Raw genomic sequence first — 26,391 nt, 5'->3', positions numbered from 1 at the left:
CCCCCCTTCTTGGTGAGACCTATGACAAGGAGACCGCCCCCACCCGTACTTTCCCATCTCCCTGCCCCCTCAGAAGCTTGCCTCTCCCCCACACTAATTACCTCCCGGGACCTGACTGTTGGGTGGGGGAGGCTGGAGAGGAAGAGTCAAAAATGGGAACTCAGGGCTCAGTTGTTTGGCTTCGCTGAGCCCGAGGATGGAGTTTCCCTGAACCTGGCCGCTTCCCTCCGAGCAGGTTGCTCTGGAGGCAGCTGAACCAAAGTCCCCTGTCCTCCCACGTGTCAGTTTCTCTGCCAAAACCTAGGCCGGTGTTCTACCTAGGACAGGAATCTGGGGCACGGAGCTGCCTGCTCTGTCCGAGAACCCGGCCCTCCTTCCCTTTCTCTCCCAGGGCGGGTTGACCGCTCTAGGGGAGGTGGCATTTGCCCTCCTAAGACTTCAGAGTCTTAGATGTGCAGTTTGCTTCTTCAACCAAATAGTTACACAGGGCTTAGTGGAGCACACACACACACACAGTTCTGTGGTGCTTTTTCATATTCATGTTTCTTTTGAATACGCAAATCTATGTGGCAAGCTCTGTGCTGGCCACTAGGGTCACAGAAATCTTAAGATACAATTCTGAGCCTCAAACAGTCCAATCTGGTGAAGACTTGCTGGAGTCCCATTCAGGACGGGTTCACATCCGACCTCAATGGTTCTCTTCTTTTCAACACACGGGCTAGTTTCCCTTCAGCGAATGAGTTGAACAAGGCAAAGATTTTATTTTCAAAGAACTTATATTCTAGTGGTGGTAGTCACAATAATAGCGACTAATATTATATTTATTTAATTAAACGTCCATACTTCCCAGGCGTGTTACAGGCATTATTCTGGTTAACCCTTACTACAACCCCAAAAGACAGCCGTGTAACTCCATCTTACAAGGAAGGAATTGGCAGTTGGGAAGTTGAGTAATTGGTCCAAGTTCACAGTGAGTAAGAGGCAGGAGGAGGATGTGAACCCAGGGTGGGTTATGTGTTTAAAAGACAGATGGGATGGTGTCAGATACTAAGTGATGGGTTTTGAATAACAGTAGAAGCACAGAGGAACTTTATGCTTCCCCTGAGGGGATTAAGAAGGTGAGAGGTTGGGGGAGTGGAGAGAGCCAGAGTGGGAAGCAGGACAAGCGTAGACAGGAGGAAGGAGGAGTGTGGGTCCAGGTTCAAGAGAATCACTAGAGATAAAATAGAGTTGGGTGGCGTAAAGCTAGATGAGTCCTGGGAGTCTGTCTAGTCTTGCTGGTCTCATTTAACAGGGAGGACACTGAGGACTCAGAGGGACAGCGATTTGTGTAGGGGCACATGGCATGTCATAGCACGTCTACAGCAGGCTGGGATCGGGGCTTCTGAATTCCAGAACTGTTCTGTATTCCCTGGATTATACCGAGAAGGTTATGGGAAGCCTTTGAGGGTATTAAGTCAATGCTTGTATGTTGACAGGGCTACAGATGGGTGAGGAGGGTGCGACTCTCTCCTGCTCTTCTCACGTTCCTCTCCTGGGATAGGTTGCTGCTCTGCTTTTGCCTTCATGCAAATCCGAAAAGAGATTTCATTACAGAAATGAATCACTTGTCAATGCATGATCTTTCCTAAATGACTGGGAAATTATAACTTTAGATCCAAAATCGTCTCATGGAGAATGTTTCAGATGATGTGGTACCATTTAAGACGGTGTTATATCAATACAAGAGGATTTAATCTGCCCATAAAGGTTTTAAACTTGACATTTCAAGTGAAGAAAAAAAAATAACAGAAGTATCAGATCGCATGGAGTTTAAATATTCATTAGAGAGTCGATATACCCCAACATAAATGAAAGTGAAAATTTATAACTGAAACTCTATGGTTTGATTATTAAATGTTGTGAGTTAAAATATTATTGATGGTTAAAATGCAAGGTATGACTCAAAAGGATGAAGGGATGCATTGTGGATAGATACCCTTTACTGTCTCCTCGTTCTCAAACATTACATAGATGAGACAATAAGTGGAAACAACCTATGTAAGCTACTTCTGAGCTTTGGTGAGCTGCAATACTACTGGATGTTTCAAGGGCCTCACTTATCATCTTACTTGTCAGCGTCATGTGATCTGTGTACCTACCTGGAGCTACTTTTATGCTATCTTGGGAAAGGGTTGAATTAAATTTACATATAGTGTTAGGAGTAGACTAATTGTTCAAGCATGTACCATAGAGCATAATGTGGTGGTGGTTGTTGTTTTTTCTCTGCTCATAAATATTTGTGGAGAGGTGATTCATTGTTTAGAAGTGGGTCATTCTCTATAAATGTGGCGTATTCCAAATGTGGCAGAGGAGTAGTCATTCCCACCTGCAGCAAATGTGTTATCTGTTTACGTACAGTTGTAAACGTGCACCATTGACAGTAATGAGAAAAACCCGTTGTTAACACAGCCTTTTAGATGCCCCACGTTTGCGCCTTCAGTATCACATCCCAAGTAGAAAGTTTGGCATTTTCAAAATAAAATGAAAATAATCCAGCCTTTGACCAGCACACTCTAAATATGGATTTACTTCCTGGTTCCTTTAATCCTACGTCGTCTGCTCTTTGAGGAGCGTTTACTTTATATCTGTTTATACAACGTAGCTGTGTTCCATTTAAAATAAAGCTAAACGCAAAGATTTGAATTGAAATTGGATGGTTTGTGATTGCTCAGTAGGCCAGGCAGGGGTTGAAATAGATTTGGAAACTAAATTACATATTTTTAACTCAGCAGCACAGCTTGTGATAGGGAAATAAAAGGAACTGAAATGGTTCTCTCTTTTTTCATCCCTCCAGGATCTCTTCTCCCTTGTCTTCTACATTCTCCTGTTGGAGGAGAAAAGGGGACATGGTGAGAAGAGAGAGAAGGAGGCCTGGTGGGAGAAGCTGTGCTGGGACTTCTGAAGGGACTGACGTAGCTCTTTCTGTGTCTGACGAAGCAGTTGTTGTCATCCTGAAGTAGCTGCCACCTGCTTAAGAGAGGCACACAAGTAACCCCTTCCACAGAGGAGCTAGATAATAATTTCCCCTTGGGCTTATCCACTTTCGGTAGTAATATGCCTTCTTAAAAATGCATAGCTAAGGTCTGGACTGACCCTCTGGAGGTGGTCTAGAAGGCTGGCTTTACCCACCTTCCATGAAGGTGACGCAGCCCCGGGAGGTGGTCTAGAAGGCTGGCTTTACCCACCTCCCATGAAGGGGACACAGCCCCGGGAGGTGGTCTAGAAGGCTGGCTTTACCCACCTTCCATGAAGGGGACGCAGCCCCGGGAGGTGGTCTAGAAGGCTGGCTTTACCCACCTTCCATGAAGGTGACACAGCCTTCACTGCATGTCAGTCTTTTGAGGCACATGATCTGGAACAATAAATAGTCCCAAGATAGGCGGTTGCCTTGAATCATCCTCATAACCTCTCTAAAATGAGAGTGAAGCATGAGAGTCAATTCTGTACGGTCGTTCACTAACAGAGCTCCACATTAATGGAGTCCTCTAGAGTTTTGAAAACTTTATCACATTACATTATTTATTAAGATTATCACAAAAATGCAAAGAGATAAGCAGGGCAGGCATCATCCCTCTGTTAGAGAAGGAGCTGGGAATAGTTACAGTGAATCGTCCAGGATTGTTGGCAGCTAGTAACTGGTAGGTCACAACTCACAGCCCAAGCTTTAAACCTTCAGGCAGGTCGCCGGTTGTTGTGACCATTGCTGAGGCTTTCTTGCGTTGTCCTGTGTATCAAGAGTCAAATTTTTCTGAATATATGAGGGCAGACAATTATGTTTGAGAACTCATCCTAGAAAAAGTGCTATGTACCTCACTGCTGAATATCACTCCAGGCCCCTTCAAAGTACGCCCCTTGGGAAGACGTGCACTGACGCCAGTGCCCCATCCACCCTCCAGAGCCATTCTGGTGCTCTTTTCCTGGAATAGGCATTAGAGCTGTCATCATGGAAATGTGACAATTAAATTCTCAAGCCCATCTCAGAAAAAGTGCTTTGAAGGGTGGACTAGGCACTGGCATGGATTGCACAGTCCCCCAAGGGGAGTACTTCAAAGGTGACCATAGTGATATAGGAGCCATTGTGAAAGTTTTGAGATACACCAAGATAGAGAAACTTAAAATCTGCACGGAGACAAATGAAGCCCTCTCAGCAACACGGATAAACTGAACGAGCTGAAACTTGCACAGTTAAATCACAAGAGACACTGTCAACTGTGTTTCTTGGAAATGAAATAATGAGTGATAACAAAGTCTGTCTCAAAACTTTTGTAGTGACCCCAGTATTCAGCAATTAGATATGTTGCACTTCTTCTAGGATGAATTTGTGAACTTAATTGTCTGGCCGCATATCTCCTTGTTACTAAGAAAAGTTGGTTTAAAATAACCAAGACTGCATTTCCTGAAAGCAATGAAATGAAGACTTTTAGTCTAAACTATTAATAGTATTTTAAAATGGTGAAGGAAAGATGGATTATTATATACATTTGTCCTAACTTGAAATATTTTCCCTACACAAATTAAATTGTCCTTGTGCTATTTCTGAAAGATCTGTATCTCAAATTAAATTGATAAATCATTTGCTATTTTTATTAATTGAATGTCAACAGAGGATATACTTTGAAAAATATATAAATGAAAAGAGTATTTCAAGCACATGGGGCAATACAGAGGTAAAGCTTCCTTCCCTTCGGATTTCTCCCATTTATTCATCATTCATTTGTTAAACCTACGTGTGTCAAGAGACTACTATGTGGGCGGCCCCTGTGGCTCAAAGGAGTAGGGGGCTGGCTCCATATGCCGGAGGTGGTGAGTTCAAACCCAGCCCCGGCCAAAAACTGTGGGAAAAAAGAAAAAAAAGAGAGAGAGAGAGGCTACTGTGTGTCAGGAACAATATTAGTTTGTAAAGCTATAATTCTGATCTGACATTGGCCCTCATAGACATTACAGTAGAGAGATAAAAGTAACAAAGAAACAAAAACAAAATAATTAAATGAAAATGCTGTGGACAATGTAGCATGCTAAGACAGAGAAAATGTTTGGTGAGGAGTTCTATTAGAGATTTAGGGTACAAAGAAATCTTCTAAGCTTGAACTTCAGGGTGCCAGGCTTAGAAAGGGTAAAAGAAAAGTTATTCTCAGGCAGAACCAGCAAAGCCAGTGAAAAGGTCTGAAGGCAGCTAACAGACGTAGATTAGTGTGATGTGGACAGTGAAAGGAGTCCAGTGTGCCTGGAGCCAGAAAGAGGGAGGAAGAATGTCACAGAATAGGTTGGGATGGTAGGCAGAGGCCAGGCCCACGCGAGCCAGTGGGGATCCTAGCAAGGAGCTTAGATTCTTCTCAAAGTGGACCTGGCAGCCACTGGCGTTTTCTAAGTGGAGAGAATGACAGGGTGTGACTTAGACTGTAATCAGCCTCATTTGGTTGCTGCCTTGGAAGCAAGGACACCAAGGCAGAAGCTTTGGCGAAGCATCGGTGATGGACTTGATGGTGGTGGTCAAGAGAAAACGGGAAAAACTAAAAATGATTTTGAGAAACTGAGCGAGGGTATTATTATTTCAAGTGATGGAGGACTGCACAATTTTCTGCCCTCATGAGCTCAAACTTTAGTAAAAGAGACAGAAAATAAACCACAGAGATAAGTAGACTGGAGAGTGTGCCAGATGTCAGTTAATGGCTACAGGGTGAAGCAGGGAGGGAGTCGCACTTTTCACCGGGGTACTTAGGGAAGACTTCGTTGAGAAGGAGACTTCTGAACACTTATCACAAGCGGGTAAGAGAATCAGCCACATTTGGGGTAGAGTCTTCTGGTGAGAAGGAACTTTCAGTGCGAACATGTTGAGCAGGGAAGTCATTGTCCCTGCAGTGAAGTTTGTCAGGGCTGAAGAAAGGCTTGCTGTGATGACAGGTGTAAGGAGGGGTCAGTGTGATCAGAGGACACAGTTTTGTAAAGCTTTAGGTAGGCTGGTAAGGACTTTGCCTTTACCTAGAGGCAAATCAGAAGCGATTGGAAAGATTTTGGCAGAAGCAAGATCTCAGCTGATTCATTTTAAAAGACACACCTTGGCTGCTGTGAGAACAGGCAGAGAGATTTTCCAAAAGGCAAGAGATGATGGACAACTTGACCAAGCTGGTGGCAGTGGAGTTTGTAAATGTATAAGAAATGACTGGCTTCCGGCTCTAGTTTGAAGTCAAAGTCGATGGATGACAGCTAAAATGTGGGGTGTGACAGAGAGGGAGGTGTCAGGGCTGACTCTGAAGGTTTTGACTTGAACACCTAGAAAAATCAAGCGTCAAGACTGTGGAAGAAGCAGAGTTGAGGCCTGGAGAAACAACTTGTATGGGAGGGTGGTGCACGTGTGTTGGCGATGTCGATTGGATACAAAGTGGGGATGAGGCTGGAATTCAGGATGACAGGGATATGGATATACATGAGATTTAAAACCTTAAGACTATAGAGACTCCAGGGGATTAAAAGTGGTAGAAAAGAGGTATAAATATTAAGCTCTGATGTCTCTAATATTAAGAAATGGGACGAGAGTGGGAAAAATCCCTGTCCCATAAAGACTGAAGTAGCAGAAAAACCAAGGAAGCACGTGCAAGTAGAGTATAAGGTATATTAAGAGGGGAAAAAAAAGTATTGCAAAGATGAGGAGGGATTGATTAATTATGTCAGATGTTTCTGACAGATCAACAAAGACAAGAAGTTAAATCAGAGAACTAGATTTAGCCCTGTGTGTGCCTTCAGTGACTTTGACAAAAATAGTAGTGTTTTGCTAGCATGGTGGGTATGAAACTCTGATTGGGTACGTGCAGGAGACAATGGGAGAAGGTTATTTTATTTTTTATTTTTTAGCATTTCTACAAGGAAGTGCAGAAATGGGATGGTGCAAGTAGACAGAGGGAAATCAAAACAAAAAAGTTTGTTTAAAAATGGGAGAAATAGGGGCTAGGCGCAGTGGCTCACGCCTGCAATCCTAGCACTCTGGGAGGCAGAGGAAGGTGGATGGATTGAACTCATGGGTTTGAGACCAGCTTGAGCCAGATTGAGACCTGGTTTCTAAAAATAGTTGGGTGTTGTGGTGGGAGCCCATGGTCCCAGCTACTTGGGAGACTGAGGCAAGAGGATCGCTTGAGCCCAAGAGTTTGAGGTTGCTGTGAGCTATGACGCCACCGCACTTAATTGAGGGTGACAACGTGAGAATGTCTCAAAAAAAAAATGAGAGAAATAAAATTACTTTTCAAGTTCATGAGAACAATGCTACAGATAGGAAAAAACAAAAAAACAAAACTGGCAGTCTTGACAAGAGGGCATCCTGGTTGCGAAACCCGCTTAGAATAGATGCCGGTGTGAATAGGAAGGAGAATTAGAGGCAGTGTGTGTATTTTCTTTTCAGAAGTTTAAATACAAAAGGGAAGAGAAGAGGGAACTTCACATTTTTTTAAAAGATGAGACTATATAAGGTTTGTCTACTATTGGGAATAATCTAATAGAGGAAAACAATAGGAGAGTGGAAGGAAGAGATAAATGAAGGAAAGAGTCCCTTAATAAAACAAGAGACAATGGTATCTGAAAACACAAATTTATTTTCTTATGCTCTTGGTCCCCCCCCACACACACACACACAAGAAAATGTACTGGTACTATCATACAGTTCCATATTCTTTAGGGTAAGGATGTCCAAAATGTATTTGGTGTTTCCTGAAATAGGCACTGTAAAATCTAGAGCATAAGATTTTAGCAAATTTGTGGACATTTATGTGATACTTCCCTGGGTTGTTAGATTACTCTTGGATGAGAAAGGCCATCACTTTGCCTTTCTCTATCATTAACCATCACAGCTTTCGACTCCAGGCTTTTGAAGTGTGTTTATTCCAATAAACCTCAGGCAGACAGAATGGAATTCGGGATTAACAGTCAGGTCTATGAATCTCATTATTGCCCCAAGCATAACCTTCTTTTTCTATATTTATCCATTTGTTTATTAAAATATAATAAGCACACCAGTTAAACCATCAGCCAGTAGAAAGGACAGGACTTTGACAACTTGTATTCAGCTCTGTGGTCTTCTCCATCCTAACCTTGTCGGCCTCACCCAAATTAACCACCATTCTGAATTCCTTAAAAATCATTTCTTAGCTTTTCTTTCGATGATATTTTAGGCCACCTTTGTTTTTTAAAGTCTATTCAAAGTATGTAATTGTTTTGAACCTGTTCTATATACTATTTTGATGCTTTTATTGACTTAATTCCGTAGTGCCAAGGTTTACACTAATTGTTGCGTACTGCTATAGATCATTCATTTGGACTATTCCGTGATATTCCCATCGCATAGGAACCAGCTTATTCATCTGCTCTGTTGGCAGTAGGCTTTTTGCTTGTTTCCAAGATTGTGGTGCTGTGAATATCCTGGCCCAAATTTTCTGCTGTAAATGTGCAAGGGTTTTTTTTTTTTTTTTTTTTGCATATATATCAAGGAACGAATTTTTCTGGATCCTAGTGTAAGTAGGAGTTCAACTTGACAAGATAACGCCAAAGTATTTTTTCATGGTGAGTTTACAAAATCAAAGTCTCACTTAAAATTTATAATGAACATGAGATTCAGGATGCACGTACCCTCTTTAACACCAGGAAGATGTATTTTGCATAGATAGATAGATATGTAGGTAGAGCTAATGTATATAAATGGTATATCTCAAAATGGTATTTTATGGGGAAATCATTTGACATTATGTTTTTTTATGTTCTAATGTAGGTGAGCATCTTTCTAAATCCTCATTGACTATAAGAATTTTCTTTCTGTGAATTTCTTGTTTGCGTCTTTTGCTCAGAATCTATTATGGCTGGTGCTTTCCTTATTGATTTGGTGCTTTAATTATGTACAAAGTAAACTAGGATTGATGGAAGTTGTATGTACTATAGGAATCTGTATGTAATACAGATGTTAATGAATAACTAATTGTTGATATCTTCTAAACTAAAGAAGCTTCTAGAACTCTAATCTGTATTCTGCTTTCTCAGTGATATCAATAGATAAACATGTTGTCTTTGTTTAATATTCAGGAAGTCTAGTATTTAAATATTTTGTAAATAACAAGCAAAATTAGAGATTTCTTTATATATTTCACTCAGATTTCTTGCTGTTTTTGGTGTACCTCTTAAGTACTTTAAATCTCTTCCTTTCTGGAGATACAGCACTAGTGTTTTGTAAGAGGTAGGTGGATGCATGCTGTAGGTGGCTGGGAAATTAGAAATATTTCCTTAACTTCATATCTGAGGAGACAAGGTAGAGACTTGGATTGACTAGTTTTAAGATCAGAAAAACAGCTTTAGTCTTTCTCGTGTGACAGCAAATTGAACATTATTGGAGGTGAAATTAAAAAGTGATACCACCCTTTAACCAGGTCTACATGGTTAAAGTCACAGCAGAAAATGATCTGATAGACTGTTCCTTGTTTTCCACTTTCCCAGAAAGTTAGATTCATTGATTAAATGGGGGTGTTTCCCTGAATTTGATCCTGCCGGTCTTGTTTCCTTCTTTCAAAGACTGTTGAAAATCTTCTTGTTGGCCTTAAAGGATATCATCATATTTGGGGGATTAAAAATCATTTCGCTATTACTGAAGAAGTAGAATTTTAAAATAAAAGATGTCTTTGATGTCACACAAATGTATATAAAATTGTAGGAAGAGGTAAGCTCAAAATTATCTGGTTTCTATGTAATTATGCCCTTGGTAAGGTTCATTTGAACGTTGTAAACAGTAGTATTAGAGGAAGCATCTCTAAGATTTGTTCTTAATTGCATAGTGACCATTGTTCATTGACAAACGATTTGTCAGAAACCTTTTACATTTAAAGCATGGGATTGGTTCTGGGAGAGGATACAAATATAAGTTTCTCATGTAATTGAGAGATATTTTTAGCTTAAGTGAGGTAGCAAATAAATCACAGTATTTTGTTCCTTTTGAGGAGTTTTTTTTATCGCCATTGAGATGATATTTGGAACATAATGAAACACATAGTTATTCAGCACCTGGTTGTTCAAAGCACTGGGCTAGTTTGGAACGTCACAAAGAGTTAAGGAAGGTTTTGACCTTACCATTAAAGGTAAAAAGACTCAGGCAGGTTGTAATAAGAGCAAAAATTAAAAGCATAAAAGTGCTACAGGAATATATGTAAGAAACTACTGGTGAACAAAATTAGAGATATAGGTATTGAGAAGTTGAGGGATCAAGTTTGGCCAGGGTCTGCAAAAAAGAGGGGAGGCCAGTCCCCGAATGAAGGGGAGGCTTTATTTTAAAGGAGCAGGATGGAGTCTGACCAGAAGTCAGCCCCCCTCCCACTGTTTCCATGGACTTTTATTAGTGTAGTTGGAATGGGGGAGGGGTTGTGAAAGGTGAGGGAAGTCTTCTTTGCTGCAGGGTGGATGATGCTGTGTCTGAGACTGATTTTAGAATCATTGCCTCCCACAAAGGCTCTATCTCTAGTGCCAGCCAGGACCACAGAAGGAGATTCTGATACTTCCTGGCATTCAGGAGGGTGGAGAGGGGTTGCTGTGACCCTTCCGTGTGGTCTGTGACCTGCTTTCTGTCCCGAGCTGTCCTCGCAGGATGCTGTCCTCCCAGGATGCTGTCCTCCCAGGATGGCTGTACTCTGATTTGCAGGAGCACAGGAAGGGGTGGCTCTTTGCATCCTGCCTTTGTTTGCCACCTGCCTCCCTGACTTTTGTCAGGGTCCTGAGGATTTCTTTCCCACGGGTATAGCATGTTACATACTAGAGATAAAATTCTATTGCACTTTGGGAAGGATTTTATGATATAATATGGTGTAGTAAAGCTAGAACAGACTTTGGAGATCAACACAAGAGGCTTAGAATTCTGGTTCTGGGATACAGTATTGATATTCTGGGAGCTCAGTGGTTAAATCATAATGACACCTTTGGGGGAAATTGCGTCCCTTAAATAAAATAGCACTTGGGAAGAACATGGTAGCCTGCTTGGCACATAATAGTCCTGCAATAAACAGTAATTATTATACATGTGGTTATTGTTCTTGGAAAATACCTGTCTCCCTGGCTCAGTGCCTGTAGCTCAGTGGCTAGGATACTGGCCACATCACCGGGGCTGGTGAGTTCAAACCTGGCCCAGATCCGCCAAACAATAATAACTACAACCAAAAATACATTGTGAAGGGCGCCTGTAGTCCCAGCTACTTAGGAGGCTGAGGCAAGAGAATTGCTTGAGCCCAAGAGTTTGAGGTTGCTGTGAGCTGTGACACCACAGTGCTCTACCGAGGGCGACATAGTGACACTCTGTCTGAAAGAAAAAAAAAAGAAAAGAAAATACCTGTCCCTTCTTAGCAGTTATAAATAAACATGCTTCTTTCCCTGCCCCCTCTGCTTCCCCACTGCCACATCCCTAGTTCGGGCCTTAGCCTCATCTCCCAAGTGGACTAGTGTGGCAGCTGCTTATGGGAACTTTGTGCCTATTCCTGTCTCCCTGTAATTCATTGTCCATTTAAATGCCAGAATGGTTTTGCAAAATGTGTATAAATCAATCACATAATTCTCTTACTTCAACCCCCCAGTGGCCTCTCAATGATTCTGGGATACAATTCAAACTTCTTCCCATGGTCCACAAGCAAAGGCAGAACTAGATGAAACATCAGGGAACACACACAGGGAACACAGTTCACCTTGACCTCTGTGTTCACCGGCAAGGCTGCCCAGCAAAGCACCACGTACTGGGTGGTTTCATCACAAAGCATTTATTTCTTCACAGTTCTGGAGGCATCAAAGTGTCAGCAGGTTTAGTTTCTTCCGAGCCCTCTGTCCTTGGTCTGTGAATGGCCGTCTCCTCTCCGTCTTCCCCTGGTCTTCCCTGTATGAGTGTCTGTGTCCTGGTCTCTTCTTACAAGGATCCCTGTTAGGAGGAGGGCCCACTCCACTGATCTGTTTTAACTCAATTACCTCTGTAAGATCCTGCTTTCAAAATATGTTTCTTAAAAAATGCGGCTTTTGAGAGTATGAACTCAGGGGTAGGTGTTTTGTCCGCTGTACCCTAGTTTTCATCCTGTTTTTTTTTAGCTTTGATTTCTTATCATTCTCTTTCTTTTTTGCCTTGCATTAGCCCCACTGGCCACTTTTCACATCTTTGAATATGATAAGCCTTTTTCCTGCCTCTGACTGTTTCCCCATTCAGTTCTGTTCTTTCTGTCTGGAATCCAGTTCTTCACCTCTTCCAATGCTTCACAAAGTGAGCACTCTTTAAATTTCAGTTTAAAACTCATTGCTTTCAGGAAGCAGCTCTGACCACAAATCTCGAGTAGCCTTCCCAGTCCCTCACTTTCTTACCAACCATGTTTTCACAGAAATGATAGCATTCTGAATGACCCAATGGCATGTTAACTGCTGAGGCTGGAAACTGTTTACCACGCTGCTGTCAGGCCTAGCTTGGAACCTGGCACACAACCGGTGCTCACTCAGTGAGTGTTTATTGAAAGAGTGTTCCAGTGAAATTAATCACATGCTTTTATTAATAGAATCTTACTCAATCTCAGAGATCCATGGGATAACATAAGGCAGATACTGAATAATAGCACAAACACTGAGGTTATAATTCTGAACATGAAACATTTTCAAGAATTACCGAGAAAGTATCATGTTATGTAAGAAGCTGAAAATTCTTATTATTGTCATGGAATCATTATCAGAATTGGCATATTTCCACTCCTTAACATAAATTCATAAAGGAAAATGCCATTGGACTAATTCCCCCCTCTCCTAAACTTCCATTCTCTTGGAATACCTGTGGTATTTATATTTCATAGGACAGTGTTATAAGTCCTATTCTGAGAAACAAATGAACATTGTCAACTGAAGTGAACAGTTTTACCTAGGAATTCCTTAGAAATGCAAATTGGCCCCATACCTTATGACTAATACTAACTCAAGAAATCTGAGCGTGGGGTCCAGCAAATTGTGCTTTAACAAGCCTTCCAGGTGATTCTGATGTGAGAACTGAACTAAACTGATCTTCAAAGTCACTTTTGATTTCGCAAAGAGTTTGTGAAATAGTCCAGTTGTCTAGACATAATCCACCTTAGTTGTTCTCAATCACTTATCTCCCCCTGCCCTGACTTGCAATGACATAGTGTTTCTGCTTTGTAATATTTTTGCAATTGTTCTTAAGAAACTAGCATGGTGAATTCTCCTCTCTTGGAGCTATTTAAGTGAAATGTTCATCTTCCAGGGTTCGACACGCATTACTTGCTCCCTGCATTACCTAACTGTTTCTATAAAAACTTAGCTTGAATGCGCATATCCTACCATGCTATTATTGTTTCCAATTTCTCCTTCAAATAAAAATTTAATTAATGTTTCTGCTTTCTAAAGATGTAGTTTTTTCAAAATTAAAACTCATGATAGATCAGCCTTATCTCGATTTTTTTGCTCTTACTGTACTGCCAAAGGCCAGGTTTTCCTTAGGAAGCATATTCAATAAAGAATTTTCTCATTCTCCCTCAAGCTATTTTTTCTTTACATGGCTCTGTCTTCAGTCTTTAAGTAAGAAATATCCTGATTCATTTGTTTGAGGATACCTGTAGCACTAGGTCATTAAGTGATAACAACTGTGCTTTATCTCTTTTGGCGTAAATCCAATTATCCAATGAATATCCATGAAAGATTGTTTTATCTTAATAGCAGACGTTGTTCTTTCCAGCTATGAAAGTATCTAGCTCACACGGGGGGACTATAAACCATTGTTCAAGGAACTGATGAGCAAGGAAGTAATATTTTTTGTAGTTTTATTAGTAATAAAATGATATGTTATCTATAGTGATAACTACTATCATTAATGAACACATTATGTTCTAGAAATTAGTACAAGTGATTTATATATTTTAACTCAGTTAATGTTCATTAAAATCTCTTTCTATGCATACATGTGAGTTGGCCAAGATCACACAGGCTGGATGTTAGAAGCAAACTTGAACTCCTGAATTCCTCTAGGATTGTATTCAGCCCAGACTGTGTTCCTTTGTGATAAACCATTGTCAGGCATGTTGTCCTTGTGCTCCCGCCTTTCAGATCCTCGTACTTCTTTTCTAAACTAGTCTTATGTAGACACTGGAAAGAATCTAATTACTGGCCATCATCAGAAGCAGAAGGAAATGCAGATGAAGTAAGTGTTTAATACTTATTGGGGTTAACACAAGCGGAGAGGAATTCAGGAGTTCAAATTTGCTTCTAATATCCGGTTTGTATGATCTTGGCCAAATCACTTGTCCTCATAGAAAGAGATTTTAATGAGTACTAACTGAGATAATATATGCAAATCACTTGTCCAGGCTTCTAGAAGTGTGCATTAATGATAGTACTTATACTAGATAATATAACATTTTATTCCTAATGAAACTACAATAATTATTGCTCCCTAACAGAGAGAGTTTTGAGTATCTTACTTTAGCAAATTATGTATTTATTTATTTTTTGAGACAGAGTCTCACTTTGTCACCCTCAGTAGAGTGCTGTGGTATCGCAGCACACAGCAACCTTAAACTCTTGGGCTCAAGCAATTCTCTCGTCTCAGCCTCCCAAGTAGCTGGGACTATAGGCGTCTGCAGCAACACCTGGCTATTTTTAGAGATGAGGTCTCACTCTTGCTCAGTTTGGGCTCAAACTCATGAGTTCAGGTGATCCACTCTCCTTGGCCTCCCAGAGTGCTTATTTCAGCAAAAATTTAATTGGCTCTCTATCGAAATCTTATCTGATAGGCGTGGTTGCCGCTGAGTTAAATAACTCGTCCAAATCATACAGCCGATAGGTGTCGGTGTCACTAGCTACCATGCTAGCCACCGAGCTCGAAGAAGTGTGACTTCAGGGGAGTTTGTCTTTGATCTCAATTACCACCAGTTGGTTTGACATGAATCATTTTTAAAAGTTATTTACCAGCATCTTCAACTCTCCGAAGACAAATTCCTTACAGACATTGTGGTTTTCCAGTGGCCATGTTTCGTCTTTGTAATAGCTCACTTTGTATAGGCCCGTCAGGTGATGGATTATAAAAAAATTGCAGAGATTAAAAAGTTTAGTGCCCCTGCATTGCCTATTGTCACAGTGCCTCGGGGTGGTGTGTCTTTGAGAAACGAGGTTTCTGGTGAGCGATGAGGCTTCTTTTTGCCTGTAAGTCAACATCATTGTCTGGTTTTATTGTTCCTTTGTCTACATTTTTTTCTGTAGAGATTCATTATCTCCATTGAAAACTTAAGGTGCGTGTAAAAACATAATACGTTGTATCTGTCTTGACCCTTTAATTCTCAAACCCTCATAGCTTGTAAGATTGGTAATTATTTTTTCACGCTTTCTTACTTCATACCTACTAGGTCCTGTTACAGAAGTGAAAACTGACATCTATGTCACCAGCTTTGGACCTGTTTCTGATGTTGAAATGGTAGGTGTTTGCAAAATTAAATCTCCCCTTTGAGGTTCGAAGAAAACATGTAGAAAGACAGCATGTGAGACTTATTTCAATGTCAATCACATAACTCGATAATGCCAAAGAATGGCCCAATTAAACTTAAAGGTATATTTAAAGAGTAAGATATTGAATTTTTATTTCAGCCTTCCTATGTGAGCATTTGTTGATTTGGTATCAGTTTGAACAGAGAAGAACATTTCTATTACTGGTCCCCATAGTACAACCTGTGGGTGGGTTTTTAATTTTTGTTTTTAACCTTGGGAAACTACTGAGGAGGAGAAAATTAGAAATTATGATTCACAGAAAGAATCTCTTCATCTGTGCTATCTTATATTAAATATATTTACTTTGCATGACAGAGAAACAACTTTATTCCTTGACCCCAAGCTCCTAGCAGTTTGAAACTCTTGGGTTATTTGTCTTATTTTAATAAATTTTATGGAAAGAAAATTTGTCTTTTCCAAATTTTACTCTGTCTTTTTAAAAAGCCTACAATTTTATGAATAATCGTGCAATAATATGTGTTACACATTAATTTGCTTTTTTCTGTCTGGTTACAAGTTAAACACAATTGCAATTACCTGGTGCTGGCAGTTTTATTAAATTGCAGTTGTTTATTCTTAAATGATCAATATGTGTGGTAATTTATTTCTCTTAGGAATGTAGAAGGCGAGGTGTCCAGAGGGACATAAACGCTCTCATTGCTGAGAATGTCTTTGCTCCTCTAATTTAAGATCATTTCTGATCCTATGAATTTTATTTAGGGTGGTCTTTTTTTATGAGTGGGGAGATAGATTCATAAAAATGCATTTTTCTGCTTGCTCATGATGAGTTGTCATTTGTGATTTAACGTATCTCCAACTAATTTGCACAGGAATACACAATGGATGTGTTCTTCAGACAGACATGGATTGACAAAAGACTCAAGTATGATGGCCCCATTGAAATTTTAAGATTGAACAATATGATGGTAACAAAAGTGTGGACCCCAGATACTTTCTTCAGGAATGGAAAGAAATCCGTTTCCCATAATATGACGGCTCCAAATAAGCTGTTCAGAATTATGAGAAATGGCACGATTTTATACACAATGAGGTAACTGGGTACTTTTCTTCTTCCATTTTAATCCTTTTTTCCTTTCTTCCTTTGCTCTCTTCCTCCTTCCGTACCTCCCTCCCTCCTTCCCTTCCATTTTAGAATCTATAAAATTATTATTAAGTAAAGGTCGGTTTTATTTAATTGCATTTTTCATCATAGACTCACCATAAATGCGGAGTGTCCCATGAGATTGGTGGATTTCCCCATGGATGGCCATGCGTGCCCTTTGAAATTTGGGAGTTGTAAGTTATGATCAAATGTTGTTAAAATTCATGATCACGTCATCAAACCTGATATTCATACATGACTTTTTCCTAGTCCAACATTTAAATTGTTGTCTATGACAAAAACTGTTCAGAGTTTGAGTTTTAGGAGAATGTTTATGGACTTATAATTTAAAGTAAAGAGATAAAAACAACCCTCTTCCCCCCCACACACAAAAAAGCCTTTTTATACAGATAGTCTAGATAGTTTTAGTCATAATTAATTGGTTGATAATCATTGGTGAAATTTAGGGACCTCTGAACTCTACATGTTATTTGCGTGACATAGAAAGTACAAAACCTGTATACATACGCACATAAATATATGTGTGTGTGTATATATATATGTAGATATTTGTGTATATATAATTTATCAGTTTCTGTTGCAAGCAGAGTCATTCATAGCAGGCTTGGAAGAATTCCAAAGAAAGTCCAGGGCATAGGTTAAAATAACAAAAGTAGCACTGTTGGCATAAAAATGGCTAAAACGATAAAAGCATGGTAGGAGACACGATCTGAGATATGTAGTGTCCTATAGATCGCACGAAGGAAGCTTTCTCAAAAGGGTATTTTTTTTTTTTTTTTTAATTAACATCTTACAATTTTGCCCTACCTTTTCTGTCGCGAAAGGCTTGGAGAGAGGCTAGAGTAGAAGAGTTGAAGGTTATTGTTTTAATACAAGCCAGGAGGGTTAGACTGGGATGGTACCAGAGGAGAAAGCTTGAGACTATAGATGAATTTTGGGAAATGTGTAGAGTTGAAGGCCCGAGGATGAAATGAATGGATAAGAGAGAATGTAAGCTTTCTTTCCTCAAGCTCCCTCCTCAGAGATGGCAGCAAATGTGTTTGCCTTTCTAAGGCCTTCCTCATATTTTGAATTCAATCAGAATCTACCCAAAATAGATGCTGGCTTGTACTATTGCCTCAGAGTCTTAGTCTCACTGATTGTGAAACTGCTGCCTGCTGCTCTCATTGCTCACTGCTTCGCTTAATGAGATTCGGCAGTCACCATTCTTTTTATAACCCCTTGTAATCACAATATTCAGTGGGCTCACTGGAAGCCAGAGAGAGCCATTTGTTCCCTGACCAATGTTTTAATGAAAGAAGGAAAAAGAAAAAGAAAAACCCAGAAGAAATACATCAAAGGGTGATCTCATTGGGGCCAGAATTAAAATCCATTTGTGCTGTAATCGTTTAAATTTCACTGAGATAGTTCTTATCTAGAGAAAGTCCTTTCCACCCCCTACTTCCCTCCAGTTCTGATGGAAAATATTCTTCTAGGAGACTGAACAGAGTTGGTGTTTAATCAGGGCTTGTATAGCTTAACGACATCACACCTTGGAAGCTGATGCTTTCAGATTGAAAATTAAAGAGAGACACATCATACTCAGCAAGCAAGGATTCTTAAATGCTTTGTAAAGAGAAAAAGCACCATATAACTCAGTTTATAATTCAGAGAAATGAGAGAACCAGGAAAGAAGACGGCTATTCCAGCAAGGTAGTATAGCCAAGAGAGAGATACCTTGTCAGAAATAGCATAGTTAAAAACATAGCACGCATGGGGCTTTAAGGATCTGATGAAGTGTGAATATATTTCTGGAGACAAATACTGACTTGCAATTGTATGATGCTAAGTGACACCCACCTTCCCAGTGTGTTCCTTAGATATCAACTCCTTCTGTAGACTTAGTTCCATCAAAGACCTATTGTGATCTCGCCATTTTAGGAAGGTTTGCGGGGTGAGGGGAGAGTTGGGGTTGGGGGCATACAATTTATTTTGGTTGTTTTGAACTTAGATGTGAATCAGCCAAGCTGTCTGTTCTGGGTAGACTGGTAGGCAAGCAGCTGGTCTCCATTTGCACTGAATGCCCAATAATAGAAAATAGGCTTAAATTGCCAGTAGGAGGGATTTGTTGTGATGGCAGGGAAATGTCCTGACTGTAAGAGTTTAAAGGTAGTGGAACTGGTTGTATAATTATATTCCCCAGAAAGCTTTACAAACGGTGGAGTAGTGGTCACTGTAGGATGGGTTTCCCAAATAGAGTGGCGATAGCCTTGGACCAGAGTCTGGGTGACCCCTGGAGAGCCCTCCCAACAATAGCATGTGTTTGTTTTTATTACAGGCAGCATTTGGTACATTTCTAAATAGCAGAGCTGCATTAGGGCAGAAGTTAGTATTGGCCAAGCACTGGAAGTGAGTTAGAAATGAAAGAATTAGGAGTTCAGCAGTATCACTGTGGGGGTTTAATATGCCTGCTTTTCAGCAGCTTATCCCGTTTGCCTGGAAACAGCCAAGTGCACTGACGCATGGGTAGCGTTTCTAAGGCTGAGGTTTTAGTCTCTCCTCCCCCAATCTTTGGTGTAAAAGCAATAAATCCCATTGAGTTGCAAGACTATTTAATTTCTACAGTTTCTAAATCCTAAACATGGTCGACTCCATCATGGTGGACACTGATTGTTTGCATTTATTCCGTCTTAAATGTTGACCACCCGCGTGGGTGAAAAGGGAAAACAGCCTCTAACCACATTCTGTGCTCTCATTCAGATGCATATCCGAAGAGTGAGATGATCTATACCTGGACAAAAGGTCCTGAGAAATCAGTTGAAGTTCCAAAGGAGTCTTCCAGCTTAGTTCAGTATGACTTGATTGGGCAAACCGTATCAAGTGAAACTATCAAATCGATTACGGGTGAGATGATTAATGATTAAAGTCAGTAGGCTGCCTGGCATTAGCAATGGAGTTTAGTCCTAACTTTTTCACTGAAAAATCTATTGTTTTCAGGGAACAACAAAAATTTTCCAGTAATAGATTTGATGTATAAATCATAGCTCACAAGTTCTTTATTTGTATTTATATTATTTAATTAGTTTATTTATAAAGAATCTCATTCTGTTACCCTGGGTAGAGTGCTATTGTGTCGTCATAATCTCATTCTGTTACCCTGGGTAGAGTGCTATTGTGTTATCATAACTCACAGCAACCTCAGTCTCTTGGGCTCGAGATCCTCTTGCTTCAGCCTCCCTAGTAGTTGGGACTTTAGGCACCCACCAGCATGCCCAGCTAATTTTTCTATTTTTAGTAGAGAAGGGATCTCGCTCTTGCTCAGGCTGGTCTTGAACTCATGAGCTCAAGCAATCTACCTACTTTGGCCTCCCAGAGTGCTAGGAGTATAGGTGTGAGCCTCTGCACCCAGCCATGTAATATTATTTTAGTTTAAAATAAATTCTGACTTGGTAAGATATGAACAGTGAGTTGGTTTCCTTATTTTGAGATGAAAAGTCAGTAACAAAATATGTTAAAACTATTTTCAACCAAATTATGAGTCAAAAAGTTTGATCTTATTTTTGTAGTGCTTTCCAAGAATATTTTTTTAATTTTGTCTAATTTTATGGTGCTGTCTTCCTGCTTTTTTCCAAAGTAAATCAATATCTAAAAAGTAATTTAAAAAACAAAAAATAAAAATTAATTTTAACAGTATGTTAAGAGTTATGCATTAAAGTTGTCCAACAAGTAGGTAGGTAGATGGTTATTGTTGATAATTCTTGGCTTGTATTTGCTTTTATAAGGCAAATAGAAATAACCATAGGATTTAGTTATCATCCTATTTAATGATAAACATTGGCTGTCTATTACTTATTCTTAAACCATTCCTTATATACCCATATCACCAGAAAAAAATGTTATTTGATAATTGTCTTAGTCTGTTTGGGCTTCTATAAGAAAATACCATAAACTGAGCAGCTTATGAACCACAGAAATTTATTTCTCACAGTTCTGGAGGCTGGGAAGTCCAAGATCGAGGTACCATTAGACTCAGTGTTGGGTGAAGACTCATTTCCTGGTTCATAGAATAGTACCTTTTCACTGTGTCCTCATGTGAGAACACTCAGGGGCAAGAGGGATTCTCTCATGGGGACTCTAATCCCATTCATGAGGGCTCCACTTTCCATTGTGATAGAATCATCTCCCAAATTCTACCGCCTACATTTCACTAGTTCAATAAACTAATGTTACTAGTTTTCAACATATGAATTTGGGGGGACCACAAACATTGAGACCATGGCAATAGTTAAAATTAATTCAGCGGTTACCACTTGACAGGCAGCATTCTAAATTCTTTTCACTTGTTTACTCATTGAATTCTCTCAATGTCCATGCAGTGGACACTGTTACGATATTCATTTCACAAAGATTTAAATAGAATGTATTTAAGTAACTTGCCTGAGTCACACAGCTAATAAATGGCAAAACCAGAATTTAAACATCAACATTCTTACTTCTGAGTCCATGTTCCTAAAAGGTGTGGAAAGCCAAATCAGAATGCTTAAATTGTATCACTAGAATAGGGGTAGTTGCAAGATGCGGAAAAAAGCTGAGAGATGGCGAAGGATTTTTTGTTGTTTTGTTTTAAGGAAAATTTGATAAACAATGATTTGAAGGATGATGATTCTAAAACAGCCACACTCAGAAGTGGAATGTGAAATGGTGGTAGTCAGGGGCTGTATGGGGACAGTGGACATAGGAAGGTACTAGTCAAGGGCACTAAATTTTGGTTGTTCAAGATGAATAAGACTTCAAAATCTACTGTACAGTGTGGTGCCTGTGTACTGTATCATATACTTAAAAATTTGCAAAATTATCACAAAAGCAGTAAATAAGAAGGTGGGAGAAAACATTTGGAGGTGATGGATAGGTTGATGGCATAGATTGTGGTGATGGCTGCAGAGACGTATACTTATCCATGAACTGATCAAGTTGTATACATTGAACGTATGTATGGATTTGTATGTTTAAAATATTAAAAATAAATAAAATAAAGGAAATTTATTATGGAGAAATAAAATTAATGTATGATCTTTTGTAAAAAAAAAATTAAGGGAATGTAGTTTACCTTCTTCTCCATTAAAACTGCTTTGTTTATATCCATTCATTCCGTCTTTGCCATGAAATTAATGGCTGTGATCCCTTTTTCTAAAGTTCTGTGACTTCTGTCTTTATAATACCTGCCATGACTGTCATCATTTTGAGAAAACCCTCTTCACATCAATAATGCAACTCTCCAGTAGCTTTCTGACAGCGAACTCTGACTCTCAGCTGTCCAGAAAAAAATATATATATTTTTAAAGACATTTCATTCTCCAGTCTGTAAGTGGGGTTTAAAACACATCTGGGAGGATGTGAGGTTTCTGAACCTTGCTTCACAGTTTGTGAATAAGGTTACTGTTTCCTAAATCACTTTCTTAATTTGTTCTTTTCAGATAGAATGGTAAAAATATTTATTAACAGCTACCAGAAATCTTATGTTTTGTTACACTTATTAGCTTTCTAGGTTTTTGTCTAAATGCTAACAAAATATGCTTGAACTCTGGGCCATTACATATGCTTCTGTTTTATACGTGTCTATTTGTATTTTTCTTCACATAGAGCACATTTAGAAATACAGCTCCTTTCTGAAATAAAGGCAGACTCTATCTAAACTTGTGTGTGTGCATGTATGAAATATATATGAGTAATTTTTATAATTTGTATATTTATTTCTTTCCAAAATTAAACATTATAATTTCATGTATATGTGTATATGTATGTACTTCCAAGTTTTTAGTGGTTTTCCATAAACTTTAGTTCTAAATTCTGCTTTTGAAAATGGCTGAAAATGAAGGCTAATGGCTTTACCAATATTAAACCGTCAAAATAGAAAGCACTGCAAGAATTTTTTATAAGGTACAGCCCAGGCTCGGCCTCTGTAGCTCAAGCAGCTAAGGTGCCAGCCACATACACTGGAGCTGGCAGGTTTGAATCCGGCCTGGGCTTGCCAAACAGCAATGACAACTATAACCAAAAATAGCCTGGCATTGTGGCAGGCACCTGTAGTCCCAGCTACTTGGGAGGCTGAGGCAAGAGGACCACTTAAGCCCAAGAGTTTGAGGTTGCTGTGAGCTGTGACGCCACAAGCACTCTACCCACGGCAACAGCTTGAGACTCTGTCTCAAAAAAAAAAAAAAGTTACAACCCAGTTTGTTAAATTGCTTAATCACAACATGGAAAACAAAAGTTCTTTTCTGTGTAATAATGTTCAAGACTGTTTTCTCCCTAGTTAGGAGACCACATACTTCCTGAGTTTTGCGTTCCTATGCTGAGAAGATGATTCCTTTGCTTAGAATAATATTTGGTAGACTGAAATGTCATTATAAAGCCATTGAGTAAGTGTCTGCAGTGCCAGTAACGTAGTTCCCTTCTGTGTTTTTGGCAGGTGAATATATTGTGATGACGGTTTACTTCCACCTCCGACGGAAGATGGGTTACTTTATGATTCAGACCTACATCCCCTGCATCATGACAGTGATTCTTTCTCAAGTTTCCTTCTGGATAAATAAAGAATCAGTTCCAGCTAGGACTGTATTTGGTAATTCCCAGTCATTTCTTGAGTGTTTTTGTTCACGTTACGTTTTCATCACGATTCGGGAGAATAGCCTTTAGATATTTCTAAGAAAATATTAAATACTACAATACAAGACTGTATGGAAGAAAGAATCATATAGACTTTTGATTTTATTTAGCGTATATGAAGTAGGAAGGCTTGGGGAGATATGGGCTGCCCATCCTTTTTTCTGGGGCCAAGCATCAGACTTCCCCTGTTAGGATCCAAGCAGGCGAAAACCAAGTATAACTCTGGGTTGAATTTCACTTTTGAAGATATTCTTAGGCTCCTGGTGTAATACTGTGTAATTGAATTAAAATTATATCTAGGTGTTAAAATGAAATGCACTGGCAGCTTAAAATAAATAACAATCATGGCTGAATGAATATGAAAGCCTCAGAATAATTTAACTTTTAATGAAGAGGAACAAAATGCAAGGGGCTTAAATGCACTGAATTTGGAGGCATTATGTGCTTAGTGTATAAGCTCATCTATCTATATGCTGTTTTCTTGAGACAACATTTTTTTTGTTTGTTTTTACAGTGGCTTCTCGTAAAAAGGAAACACTCTATACTGTAGTGTGTTTGGAATCATAGGAAGTTCAGAATATATGAGTTTAAAATTTTCATCCTTGTTAATAAGCCTTTTGCATGTCAGTCATGCTTTTAAATGGAAAAATTAGTTGTAATTACAGAAATGAGTATTTAATTCTTTCTCTGTTTTCTGTGAGTGACAAAAGCATTCAGTGGTATGATAAAAAGAAAGATGATTAGAATTGCTTTGGAATGGTGGGAGAGTCCTCGCAGGAGGTGTCAAGTTCCCTTTGCTTTTCTCTCTGGTAGGATCATAGTCATGGTGTTAGATTTCTTATCACACAACAGCTGAAGGGATGCTGGTGAGAAGGAACTGGGGAAGGTGGAAGCGTTTCATTCTAACTCCTCGTCATTTTCAAGAACTGACGATTAGGGTGTCTTCGTGTCTTCAGTGAAACTGAAATACCTCCCTAGGCAACGGGTCTCCCTCTAATCTTAGGTTCACCCAAGAAGATTTGGACTCATACTGGAGAAACTCACAGAGTTGGTTAGTGCTAGAAAAAGAGACTGGTATCAGAAAGGCAGTGAGTGGTTGTCAGGATACGACCACTTCATAGAGTTATGGGGGTTCAATGAAAGAACCATTGAACGCATTGAATAGATTTTAGCTATTAAATATAAGTGTGAAAACGGAAAAGAGAAAACAACAAATGTAAGCTTTGGACGCCAACAAGTTGAGGTTTAAGCCCCAGTCTGCTATTTGTTTTCTTCAGCCATAAAACTGTTAATCCAAATGATAATACATTTCCATGCAGACATGTGAGGATTTACATCTAACTCTCCTTTTTCTCTTCACTTGCAAGGAGAGAATTTGCTGAGTCAGAGATGTGACTAGAGACCATGAGAAAACAAAACCAAATAACATCCGTGTGAATATGAAGAGCAATGTGTGCTCAATTCTCTCCAAAGACCTTCCATCTCAAAGCTGTATGCTTCTAAGTTTTCTAATTATTCCAGTATAGTAAAACATTAAACACAAGTAAATGCCAGCTGGCATGTCTAAATCATTGCTATTTCATTTTCTAAGAGTGGCCAGCCAAAAATTCACTCTTGTGTACCGTCTTAGCCTCCTCTTACACATCCCTCCCAGCTTCTGGGCCAGCCAATATGGTGCATATTCAACATTCTAAATGCAGGTCCTGGCATCACTACTTGGATGTGTCAAAAAAAATTATGGCTTTGAAATGTTTTCAGATAGATGCCGGCTAAGCCATATATGACACATGCACTGTCTTCCTAGGTGCAGAGGAAGTATGCATTCTTACCCTGACGGGTGGGTTTCTGTTCGCTCTTCCAATGGTCTTTATATAAACAAGTCTTCCTCCTAACCAGGTGTAATAAATACGCGTCTGTCACATTAGTGCTTTCTTTGAATTTGAACTCTAGGCAGAGAGAACTTGGTGATGCCTGGAGAGGCGGCAGCTTTTTAACACTTAACCAATTGTTTATGTCAGTTACTTTTCTAATTTTGCCAACGCTCACAGAGTAGCAGGAGGGTCAGTGGTAGTCCCTCAATTTTGGAATCAAGCTGATTCAAAACAATGAATGAGAGATGGAAGGTCGCCACTATCCAGTACTTTTTTTGTGTTGGTGCCCCCAGTATCATTTAAGTCAAGAATGTGGTGATCTATCTTTCCTTAATAATTGGAAAGTAATTTTTGGATTTATGAATCAATAATTTCATTAGCATTCTGCTTATTTGACATTAATAGAAGATGAAGACACTATTTATCTTCAAGAAAATCATTCTATCACCAAAAAAGAAAAAAAACAAAAAATGTTCAAGGGAACATAGGGATTCTAAGTTGCTTTTATTTAGGTTTGCGTATCCTTTTGGTTATCACATCAAACCCTCTGTACCCAGACTTCAATGTTCATATTTCAATTCTAACTACTTTCAGCACAATTTATACAACATTAGTGGGAAAATACTGCTTACATATCTAAGGACGCTGTAGAAAATTTTTGAATTTTTAATAGTCTATCAAATTTAAATTGTTATGAACAAAAAGAAAATTTTGATCAAAATTTCGAATGTTGTAGCTATTTTTTTTTCAAAGTTGTTTTACGGTTTATTCATACCTCTCAACCAGCATGGGAATGGTGCCACTTTTCTGAGATTCAAAATGAAGGCCTAGATATTCTAAGATCTCTTTCTGAAATGATGTCCAATAAATTCACAATGTTGCATTTTAATAGATGTATAGGTATTTATATATTCTACGGAATAAATTCATTGTATAATCTATCTTGAGGCTAATGTTAAAAATATCACAACAATTTTTGAAAATGGAATATGACTAAATGTTCAAATTTCTTTCCCTGCATAGTTTGTGGAATGTGTTTTTAAGTGGTCTTAGTGCATGTGCTGTATGGCTTCTATAATTTTCATATTCTAAGCATTGAAGATTTAGAAGAAGAGTGGAATTCAGAGGAAATGGATTGGTGAGGAACTGGAAACATGACTTTTTATTTCCTGTGTATTTATGGTGTGCCTGGCACTA

At 39.2% G+C, this 26,391-nt stretch overlaps 1 protein-coding gene across 3 annotated transcripts in view; it reads left to right on the top strand.

The window, feature by feature from the left end:
* Window positions 1–26,391, top strand: part of GABRA4 (gamma-aminobutyric acid type A receptor alpha4 subunit) — a 68,855-nt gene that overhangs the window by 1,075 nt on the left and 41,389 nt on the right. For 2 of the 3 annotated variants that reach the window (XM_012808086.1, XM_003794586.2), the window contains exons 3-7: window positions 15,420–15,487; window positions 16,389–16,609; window positions 16,772–16,854; window positions 19,421–19,564; window positions 23,127–23,279. In XM_012808086.1, coding sequence (XP_012663540.1) covers window positions 15,420–15,487; window positions 16,389–16,609; window positions 16,772–16,854; window positions 19,421–19,564; window positions 23,127–23,279 — 669 coding nt within the window. The remainder of the gene's footprint in view (window positions 1–15,419; window positions 15,488–16,388; window positions 16,610–16,771; window positions 16,855–19,420; window positions 19,565–23,126; window positions 23,280–26,391) is intronic. The other variant, XM_012808087.1, reaches the window with a different exon arrangement.

Source organism: Otolemur garnettii, unplaced genomic scaffold, assembly GCF_000181295.1.
Source record: "Otolemur garnettii isolate 467f Iridium unplaced genomic scaffold, OtoGar3 scaffold00083, whole genome shotgun sequence".
NCBI lineage: Eukaryota > Metazoa > Chordata > Mammalia > Primates > Galagidae > Otolemur > Otolemur garnettii.
Note: the sequence above shows the minus strand (reverse complement) of the source record. Positions and strands in the feature narration are given on the sequence as shown.